General features: G+C 47.4%; 2 protein-coding genes across 3 annotated transcripts; one reads left to right on the top strand and one right to left on the bottom strand.

The window, feature by feature from the left end:
* Positions 1-13: 13 nt before the first annotated feature.
* Positions 14-3,935, top strand: rps18 (ribosomal protein S18). Its single transcript, XM_085446411.1, has 6 exons — positions 14-98; positions 794-892; positions 1,007-1,093; positions 2,714-2,815; positions 2,965-3,056; positions 3,813-3,935. Exons 1-6 carry the CDS (start codon positions 96-98, stop codon positions 3,886-3,888), a joined length of 459 nt encoding a protein of 152 aa, XP_085302537.1. The 5' UTR covers positions 14-95; the 3' UTR covers positions 3,889-3,935.
* A 521-nt stretch (positions 3,936-4,456) lies between these two features.
* LOC146682331 (E3 ubiquitin-protein ligase RING2-A-like) lies at positions 4,457-10,256 on the bottom strand. 2 transcript variants are annotated; one of them, XM_085446403.1, is made up of 7 exons: positions 9,990-10,256; positions 8,808-8,913; positions 8,420-8,580; positions 7,918-8,142; positions 7,303-7,623; positions 6,803-7,061; positions 4,457-6,225 (listed from the first exon to the last, which is right to left on the bottom strand). In XM_085446403.1, exons 2-7 carry the CDS (start codon positions 8,883-8,885, stop codon positions 6,082-6,084), a joined length of 1,188 nt encoding a protein of 395 aa, XP_085302529.1. In that variant the 5' UTR covers positions 8,886-8,913; positions 9,990-10,256; the 3' UTR covers positions 4,457-6,081. The 2 variants fall into 2 exon arrangements, with proteins under 2 accessions (XP_085302529.1, XP_085302530.1); XM_085446404.1 differs by having other exon boundaries at positions 7,927-8,142; positions 9,990-10,255.
* Between the last annotated feature and the right edge of the window lie 98 nt (positions 10,257-10,354).

The following is a 10,354-nucleotide window of genomic DNA, read 5'->3' as shown; positions in this document are numbered from 1 at the left end:
GACTCGATAGTGACGGACCAACTTCCGTTCCCCGAAGGGGTCAAACTCTCGCGAGAGGCTTGCGGCTTCCTCTTCGCACGGAACCTGCTTCCAAGATGGTGAGTGTCTTTTCTGTCGGACTGAAATGTCTCAGAAATCCGCGATCATCCAACTTTAGTCGCGCTTGTTTGTCACATTTATACATCCGATAAATCCTCCACAGCCTACTTGAGTGGGCTGGTGCGGAATTTTCAGTTTATGGCTGGTAATTTGACGTTTTAGCGCAGTTTGCTGTGGGATGTGAGTGGAGCTGTGTCGACGAGCGCCAACAGTTAACTTCGTTTTTCCCTCCCGGTTATAAAGCGTCCACATGCCCGGCGTCTGCTGCTGGCACTCGTAGCTGTGGATGGAGACTCTGTGCTGCTTCAAACTTTAAGAAGCAGTCATAGTTCGAGGCGGTTACCCCTCAGAGCTAACAGGCTTTAGCCTCGCCAAGCATGTTGGTGGACCCTGGCCGGGAGCTGGAAGTACTCTGATGTAAATACACAGTATTTAAAATAGTCGAAGTACTGCTGGGATGTTTTTGAACAAAGCTGAAGCTGTTCAGAGCCGCAGCAGTCGATCTGTTTGGGCTAACGGGGCTGAACTAAGAGAAATCCTCATGAACCTCTAGCACACTGTGCAAATATATAGGTTAACATATAAAGATACATACAGCGTGAAGCTTGTAAACATGTATGTGTATTACTGCATGATCTTTGCAGAAACTACATGTTGCTGTGTGTGACTCACTTTGTTTCCCTCTGCGTCTCAGTCTCTGGTCATCCCTGAGAAGTTCCAGCACATTCTTCGTGTCCTGAACACGAACATTGATGGCAGGAGGAAGATCGCCTTCGCCATCACTGCCATCAAGGTGAGCTCCTCCCTGAGACTGTGCCGCTTGTTGCAACTGTTTTTCATCATCACATCAGTTGCGCTGTGTTTTTTGTGATTGTCGGCGTGTTGTTAACACTTTGTCTCTTCTCAGGGTGTTGGCAGACGTTACGCTCATGTTGTCCTGAGGAAAGCCGACATCGACCTGAACAAGAGGGCCGGAGAGCTGACTGAGGAGGAGGTGAGGATTGTTCAGAGCTTTGAATGAAAACGGCGACTTGTGATGCTTTTGTGTTGTCAGGAGATTTTGTCACTGGAGCTTTAGTGGTGGTTCTGAATCTGGGCAACAAGTATCACGAGTATTGATTTGTGAAGCGTTTGGAGGGTCGGCCCTCTGCAGGCCGGTCTCTGAGGCTATAGAAATATTTCAATCGTCCTCAGAGCAGCGTCTTGTTTTATTGCATGAAGGCAAAGAGACGGCACTTTGTTCTGTGACGAACGGTACTCACAAGTCGGAGGAGTAAGTGTGGCTACCAGCAGCAGGTTAACGTTGGCACTAGAGCAGGGCGATATGACCAAAAATATTTATCACCATATACATTTGAAAATTCGCGGTAACGATATAACTGACGATATAATTGACACTAGACAAAATACTTTACAACTCCACAACTTTATTAGTGCAAAAAAAAAAAAAAAACCATCAATGTATTTTCACTTAAACAAGCAGCTGTTTATCTGCATTAAAGTTATATAAAAATTTAAAGTGCAAATGCAAATTCCTCGCTGACAGTTTAACCAAAAGGCATTTCCAGTGGAAATTGGCCGACACATCCTCAGCATAACCATGTATAACATCCACACAACTTAAAAAGAGGTTATACACACACAATACGGTAATATTATGTTGAAGCACAGTACGTATCACTCCACGAGGCTCCGCCTACGACAGCCGTAATGCTCCGACAATCCATCAAGCGGTGCGGCTTCGTAGCTCAGCAAAGTCGTACTGAAACATTTGACAGATTTTCGAGCGCCGTGCACATAAAATCGTTTCGAGGTCAGTAAACACAACCAGAGTTCATACATAAGGCACACGGGATTATAAGGGGCTCTGTCGACTTTCAGAAAAATCAAAGGGTTGATTTTAAGTGCACCGTATTATCCAAACAACACGGTAATAACGACGGCCCGCTAGCATGCGCTACCAGAAATAGTGCTTTGTTGTGCTGAACCAGTTCCACACCAGTGAAGCTGCAGCATTTTTACAAACCAGTCCAGGTTCATCTGTTTCAGTCAACGATCCACTTTTGCTCTTCTCGTTCTGCGTCGCCGCCATGTGCGTATGTAAACAAAGGCGCGTTTCACCCATATTCTATCGTGATATTTCATTTTCTTATCGTTGCCCAGCATTACACCGGTGTTACCGTGAACGGTATGATATAGCCCCGCCCTAGTTGGCACACCTGTGCAGAAGGTGGTCACACCGTGCCGTGTGTATCTGCCACTGCAGTGCTCCAGTTTTTACACATTTAGACAAACTAGGGGGTAAAGAAGCACCTCCCGTCTCAAAGGGGTGCAGAGTGACGTAATCATCAAAGACATCATTGGTTTAGCTGAGGCTGCTCGGTGGACTTTTCTGTCTGCAGAGCATTTTGCTTCACATCAGGATCAAAATATTTTATTGATTCCTAGATGAAGTTTGTCCTGACTTTGACGTAAGGCAGCAGATGTTTCCTCGGGCGTCACATTGTAGGCAGACGGCGTCAGTCTCCCAGACATAAACGCTTCATTAGATCCTTTCCTGTCGATCACCATATTCAGTTTCCTTGCGTAGTAACCGGAGCTGCTTGGTTGTCAGGTCGAGCGTGTGGTGACCATCATGCAGAATCCTCGCCAGTACAAAATCCCAGACTGGTTCCTCAACAGGCAGAAGGACGTGAAGGACGGCAAATACAGCCAGGTGGGTGATCGCAGCTGCTGCTTTGTCTTCCAAGAATCTAAATGATAAAGTCAATTTTTGGCTCAAACCTGAACGAGGTTCACACCAAGGTATTTGATTGGACGAGCTAGTTCGAGGCACCCCGTGACCATCTCTGTGTCTGATTTCAGGTCCTCGCCAACAGCCTGGATAACAAGTTGAGAGAAGATCTGGAGAGGCTGAAGAAGATCAGGGCTCACCGTGGTCTCAGGCACTTCTGGGGGTAAGAGCTCGGTCCTTGTATTCATTCACACTGCTGTGAGAAGGCTCTGCATCGACGCGTCCTCCGTTTACCCGAGTCTGCACACATCTGTGAGCGGGACACGTCCTGCAGAGTTCAGAGACTTCATGAACGTTTGTGTCACACTTGAGTAAACGAGGCGTCTGCAGAGTGAGCCTGTCCTGAAAAACTTGAACTGTGAGCTCAGAAACGCTGGTGCCGCCTCTGCGTGCGTCCACACTAACAGGCTAAAGTCGTGTGACTGTAGAGCACAGATGCAGCGACTTCTGCACCAACGGTCTAAAAAAAATGCTTTTTTTACCCAATTTTTGTTTCTAAAAACAACGAGAGCCACATATAAAGACATTCGTTTTTAATTTTGATAAAACGGAGGCAGTTTAATGTCCTCCTAGGTGGCCCTTGTGGAGCAAAATTTAGTATTTTGGTCTAGACAACCCAAAACGTGACGTCCGGATATGTGGATGCCGGGTCCTAGGAGGTTAATAATGGGCTCAAACATTGTGATGCATGTTGTCCTGCTGATTTACAGACCAGTTAAACATCCTGTTTATGTTCCTGAAGCAGATGTTTGAGTTTCCTGATGGTGGAGAGGTTATAAGTTTGTCTTTAAGCTGAAGCACGTTTCCAACGTGGAGCAGTCGGTCTGATAAAAGCCTTTAAAAACAAATGAAATCCTCAACTATGTTGTTCAGTCCTTTGTTACAGACGTCCTAACCTGGTTTGTCTCTCTCCCTGCAGTCTGCGTGTGCGCGGTCAGCACACCAAGACCACCGGCCGTCGTGGTCGCACCGTCGGCGTGTCCAAGAAGAAGTAAACTGCCCCGCTTCCCTTTGTTTCAATAAAGCACCACAGTTCACAAAATGTTCTCGTCCCCTGTGCTGCTTTACTTCTCTCACCAACACACCGCTGGGAGCTCCTTGGTGATTTATTTTGAAGGGACGTGGCGTCTCGGTGGACCTCGGTGAAGCAGTTTTAATGTTGTATTTAAATGTTGCAGTGCACAGCTGAACATGTTCTGCAGGATTTCAAACAGAAATCTGATATTTGAGGCTGTTAGTACAGATGGAGCTGCTCAGCAGGGGAAATGGATCAGGAGTAAAAGGCCCAGTGACACGGACACGAGTGCTCGGAGTACACTGAATACATCTGCACTTCAGACAAAACTTATTTCCCTGCTTTGCCTCAGAGGCAGGTTCAGAGCAGCAGCCTTCATTGTACAGAATGAAACCAGGATAGAGAAGCCCGTTAGAACAGCTGAGCTTTAGTCGATACCCTGTAGTGATGCACAGGTGGATGCGCCGCTGTGCAGACCTTTGTTTTGTCTAATATTTCTGAGCCCAGGCGGGTTGGTTACACTTGGACACAAAAACAGAAGCTGGAGATCGAGTCCAACAGTTTATTGTGCTGCATTGATGACAGGAGGAAAGACAGTATCACACATCAGAAATGAAATATTGCTTCATTCTAATATAGACACATCCCACAGAAACTGAGATGTGGGGAAATGATATGGCTGCAGGAGGTTTAAAGTGCGTAGGAAGTGGAGCAAAGGCTTGAAGCAGCAGGACCCGAGCGGGCTCGTGAAAAACGCTTTTTCATGCCAGTGTTTGAAACGTGTTGCTGCACAGCTGCATCTGTAGACGACGTAAACATTCAAGACTAGCAAAATATGGGCTTTTAAACATCTGTGTACAACTTTTTATTAAGGAAATGTTTCAGAAAACTGCTGCCTCATCTCTGCATTCAGAAGCGCCGCTGCTGTAACAGCAGGGAGAATAAAGTCCATCCTGACCGCTACGATAACCTCGAGCAACAGGTTCCACTGAGTGTGCACGCTAAATGAGGAGCTGCTTGTTTTTAGTGCAGAGCTGTCCCACAGCGCTAAAGCCGGAAGACGCTATGAAGATTTCAGAGATGAAACCGGCCGACGAGTCGCTGCGACTGTTTTTAATTCACCAGTTTGTAGAAAAGAAGATGAACTAAAAGCCTTTTCGAAGCCTCGGAGCTCTTCTAGAGAAAGTGGCAAATGTTTAATTATCATTTGTCTGATTTCATTTGGTAAATCCACCATCACGGAGGACCATCGAGCAGCAGTCCACTGTGACGTCTCGAGGGTCAGTGCCGCCTCGAGGGTCAGTGCCGCGAAACGACCTCGTGAAAATAAAGCTACCAGCCCAGCGACCTTTTTCTGACACGACTACACAGCTCGACACGACTGGCTTCCACCGACAAATCTAAAAAACAGAATAAATTAAAAAACAGCCGGAGGTGCATGAGAAGATGAGTTTTATACTTTCACCTGGTTTTAAAAGCGGAGTGGGAGTGGGGTGGAGGCGACACTGAGAAAAACACAAGTTTGATCCCAAAGTTGGTCTTCTATTTAAAAAAAGAAGCTTCTGACAGATAAACCCTGAACATTTCCATCTGGAAACACTTTCACAAAATTGACTCCAAAAATATTTAAGACTTATTTTTCCCACTGAAAATGGGCGTCCATAAAGACGGCTCTCTTTTAAACTAGTTTATCAGATTTTGTAGTTTCCAAAGTTCTGTTTTGGTCATTTCTGCAAAAAGAAAAGAAAATGCATCTTTTTTAATAGCCACATTTTGAATTGGTGCTTTTATTTTGGCACCGCAGACATGTAGCTATGAGGAAGCTGCTGCAGCTGCTCACTGACACGTCGCGTCTGCATGTTAGAGAAGCATGGAGAACATCTGGCTTTGTCCAGCACACACGGCTGACTTGAAAGCATCAAAAACAGCTGGACTCCAGCAGCTGCTGCTTTAGTTTCACTCTGTAGACTCTCAGATCAGTTTGTCTGCTGCAGAATCAGCTCACATGTTACAGCCAGTTCAGTGAGGAGATGAAGAGATCCCCATTAATAACAGTAAACTAAGAAAAACATGACGCAGGTTTTCTGTGAAACTGTGGCAGCTGAACTAACTTATCATAAAAAACAGAAGAGAAATCGAAGAGCCACGTTGGAAAGCAGTCCACCGCTCCCCCTCAGGCCTCCCTCTGTGGGGTAGGAGGCTGCTGCTGCTGGGGCTGCTGCTGCTCTTTGGTGGGGGCGTAGTACAGCTCCAGAGGCTTCCTGACCTTCCAGTACTTCTCGTTCACCAACTCCAGAGTCAGCGAGCCGTTTAGGGTCTGAGAGGAAGGATGAGCATAAAGGTCAGATCACAAAAAAGCTTCTAATGGAATCGATCAGTCCAGATTTCCTCCATCGTACAACAAAATCACACCAGGAACCAGCCTGACTGCACTACGCAAAGACTTGCCCACTTTCTGTCCTGGGTTTTCACAATAAAAGCCCTAGACACACTCACTGTAATACAGTCCCAAACAAAAAAGCTGTAAAATAAAAGTTTTCCAATAAAAACTGTTTCGTCTCACTCCCATTTGTTGTTGTTGCACTTTGAAGCTCTACTTGGAACCTCGTTAAGATCCAAACATGCAAAATTGGATTTGTTGCCATTTTTGAAGTGGTCTTAAACTTTTGCTTACCAGAGGTGAACACTGAATGAACGAGCCGCAGTTTCTGGGACGCAAATTTAAAATGAGAAGACTTCAAACTTCCACTGATTTATATGTATTTTTTTAATCTAAGGCATCTTTTCAAGGAGCGAACGTGCACATCAGTCTGTAAAGATAACAAACTCATCCATGAACACAGAAGGTTAATGCAGCTTGAATAAAACAGGACTCGTGTTCAGCCGTCACTCACAGAGAACTGGCCTCCCCTCGTCAGGATGTAGATGGTGTACTGCTTCTCGCTGACGTTGCTCAGACTCGTCCCCTCGCCGCTTCCTGCCATCCCTCCGTTTTCACCTCCCACCCCCTCGGCTCGCGCCTCTTCTCGTCCTGCCTCCTCTCGCCCTCGGTCCTCGGGTTCATTCTCGGGCCGTCGGTCCTCCAGAGCGATGCGCAGTGCGAGGTACTTGGACAGATGGTCCACCGTAGCATTAGCTGTTGTCTTCACATATCTGACAAGGGAAAGGCAGATGATGGCGATGTGCTCTACCTCTGACAAATTAAACGTTTTCTGAATTGTCTGGCCACTCGGGGACAGGCTCACCACTTCACACATGTTCGTTCTTATTCACACATTTTTACTGATTTCTAGTCATTTCCCAGGTTTTAGCTGTTTTTGGTCTCTGCCATCTCTGCCATGATTCACATTTTCAGTATAAAATGTTTGTTCAGCTACTTCAGAAAAGGTCTAACCTCGTCTGGTTGTAGTCCTGGGCGTGGACCAGCTGTGGGTGTGGTCTGAACACCAGCTCGATCTCGGAGGACAGCCCCTCTTTGTGGCGTCTCAGCGGGGGAGTCGGGCTCCCGCTGTCCACCTCGGGTCCCGAGCCATCATCAGATGGACGTGGCCGCTTGCGGCTCGGCCCGGCCTCCGGAGGGGTATGACCACAGGGGTGTGGCGTGTGTGAGGGGGCGGAGTCGTGGGAGAGGTGTGAACGGGAGTCCCCATTGTCCTCCCCACCACTGTAGGTGGTGTTATCACTCTCCTGAGTGGGCTTCTTCACTCGGTGATTCCTGCAGCCCCAAGGTAAACACATACAACAGTAATTATCATTCAGAGGGGAGGGGCTTAAACTTACAGGGTGTGGTCAGTTGTCATAACAGCAGCGGTGTTATTAAGTCAGGAACAGCAAGAAAAGGAGGAGCTGGGGAGAGGGTGGGTTGCAAAGCGGCATGCAGGCTAAAGAAGCGCAGCATCTGTCGGGAGTGCGGCTCTGTATCCTGCCTGAATGCTACGCCGTATTCAGGAGGATCCGCGGCGCTCTCTCGAGCGCAGGAGCGTGAAATCATAGAACTGATCCGTGTCACCTCTCGGACCTGTAGCGGGCCTGCTGCCGGAGCCCCTCCTCGATGCTGGAGCTCAGCGCCTCCTTGTTGTGCAGCCGGTTGAGTCGCTCGAGGACGCGGCGTTGGTGGGCTTCATACTCATCGCGACTCGGGTAGATCTTCGAGATCAGCGCGTCGAAGTTTGAGTCTCTGCGCAGCGAACGTCTAGAAACCAGCTTCTTCCTGCAGGTCGGACACTCCTTGTTCCTGCACAGGGAAAAACGGCCTGAAGCTTCGTAATCACTGAATAATCGGCTTTTGCAGAAATGTGCCACATTTAAAATCAGTCAGTGAACACATTCAGCTACACAAACGTTACCGCGACGCATTTGTTCTCGTTAGGGACAGCGGCAGCATTTCCACCGCAGAAAACAACTCATCCAAAGTCCCTTAAAAATTTATCTCCGAATTATTTATAATTGGCCAAAACAAGCTGTGTGAACACGGCGATCGTGAATCAGGTACACTGGCAGCTCGCGCTCACCCAGATCGCAGCGCGGTGACGATGCAGTCTGAGCAGAAGCGGTGCAGACACTCTTTGGTGGTCATGGTGTTCTTCAGCATGTCCAGACAGATGGGACACATGAGCTCGCTGTGCAGAGAGCGAGGAGACACGGCTACCTCCGTCCCGTCCACGATGGCCTCCTGAACATACCAAACGTGTGAGAACATTTGCGGTTCTTCATTTCTGCTACATCACAGTTGGTCCTTTTAGCCGAGCTGTTTATTTTCTATTCCCTCTGCTCTGGCAATGGGAACAAAGCTTACAAACTCATTTACCCTTCAGCAAACATCACAAATAATTTCCTCACAGTTTCCTAAGACACTGCCTCTATTTTGCAGCGAGCTGCTGGGCACACAGACAGCTTTACCTGAGGGCTCCTGTGCAGCTCGTACAGACTCAGCTCCCAGGTCTTACTGGGAGCCTGGATGTTTACCGGAGCTGCCATGGCTGCGCTCCCCCCCAATCAATCCTCACTGAGAGACAGGAGAGAAAACACAATCAGATGTTCTCGTCATGTGTCAAAAATAATTAACTTTTTTACAGACTCAAAATAAAAACACAAAGAAATCCACATGAAGACATGCATATATAATTATTTTAAGAGCAATACCTCCACATGCTGGGCTGGCAGAATAACTCAACCTGTTTTAAATGTATGAACTCGTACAGCAACAAACATTTGAATTCAGTCTCATCAGTCATCAGGAGCATATCCACCTCACATGTTGCAGTTGCAGCTGAAGCATTCAAATCTACCCACAAACATGTTGAAAGATGCAATGCCAGCAATGTGGACTGTCAAGACTAAAACCAGTCACTGAGCGAAGACAACTGTAATATACGTGTTAAATATCTGCTCGCTGTGAAATAACATAAAAGGAGTGGTGGTTTCTAAAACCTCGAGTGTATGATGCGCTGAAAAAAACACGGTTTCATGTAGTTGAATGGTTTATTGGAAAGAAGGAAAAACACTGAAAGTTACAAGTGTATTGTGCACGAAACCAATTCAAACGTGGCGACAGAGCCGTGCAGATGTGTGTCACGAGTTAATCTCGCTGTATAATAAACAAAAATGATCCCTGCTAAATCCGGATCCGTTTCCGGTGCAGTCTGCCGGGTCTCTTCACTACACAGCTTTTTTCTGCAGGATGATGTGCAACATTTGATGTGTGAGAAGAATAACGGCTTTGATTCGGTGTGGCCGTGATCTTATTCACGCTTGCATGTGTAAGCATCTCGGCTTTCTTCGCATGTTCTCAGCTTTTTGGATTTCTTCAGTTTTTAAATGATTACAAAGGCACCGGATTTATTCTGAAAACAAAACCATGTAACTTCACAGCAGCCCCGCGGTCTCTGCTGAGAACCACAGCTTATTTTTAGTTCCCACAAGAGGAACTCACCAACAGCTGCCAGCCTTCAAACTTCCTGCAGGGACCGAACACTCCAAAGTTTGCGAACTTTGACTCAGTTTTGCGGATTTAACAGCCAAACGCTTTACATCCGTCGACGCGCACTGAAAAGGACGAAAAAGAGGGAAGAAGAAACTCACCTGACGTTTAAGTGACGGCAGCTGGCACCGCTGCACAGACACGGAGCCACTAGACCGCTACGAACAGCGCGCAGCGGGGCTCGGCTTCCCGCCACAGTCTTTACGATGTCGGCGGAGGGGTCTTACGTTGTCACGGAGCCTCGGTACAAAACTACAGCGGCCAAAAATATCAGGAACGAAACATTTTTCGACAGTCATAAGCTACCTAACATTAGCCGCGGCCATTTTTTCCCTTCTTCTTCTGCGGCTCCCGGTAAAGCTGCACACCGCTTTGCGGCGGTAGTGCCCCAAACGGCAGGTTTGCGTATTGCAGCGCAGCCCCAATCCCAGACTCGGCAACCACACACGTTTTATGTGTTTTAAAA

The sequence above is a fragment of the Copadichromis virginalis genome, linkage group LG22 (genome assembly GCF_057382275.1).
Source record: "Copadichromis virginalis isolate Kocher_CV1m ecotype Utaka linkage group LG22, C_Virginalis_male_GT1.1, whole genome shotgun sequence".
NCBI lineage: Eukaryota > Metazoa > Chordata > Actinopteri > Cichliformes > Cichlidae > Copadichromis > Copadichromis virginalis.
This window is presented reverse-complemented; position numbering and strand designations above follow the sequence as displayed.

What these genes read in the sequence shown, in the direction of transcription:
- rps18 (XM_085446411.1), top strand. An exon ending in GAGAGCTGACTGAGGAGGAG is followed by an intron (nt 1,094 to 2,713) that starts GTGAGGATTGTT and finishes CTTGGTTGTCAG; the next exon opens with GTCGAGCGTGTGGTGACCAT. An exon ending in GGTCTCAGGCACTTCTGGGG is followed by an intron (nt 3,057 to 3,812) that starts GTAAGAGCTCGG and finishes CTCTCCCTGCAG; the next exon opens with TCTGCGTGTGCGCGGTCAGC.
- LOC146682331 (XM_085446403.1), bottom strand. Translation starts at nt 8,885, where the DNA reads ATGGCAGCTCCGGTAAACATCCAGGCTCCCAGTAAGACCTGGGAGCTG. An exon ending in AGCTGCACAGGAGCCCTCAG is followed by an intron (nt 8,581 to 8,807) that starts GTAAAGCTGTCT and finishes TGGTATGTTCAG; the next exon opens with GAGGCCATCGTGGACGGGAC. An exon ending in CAGGACTACAACCAGACGAG is followed by an intron (nt 7,062 to 7,302) that starts GTTAGACCTTTT and finishes TTCCCTTGTCAG; the next exon opens with ATATGTGAAGACAACAGCTA.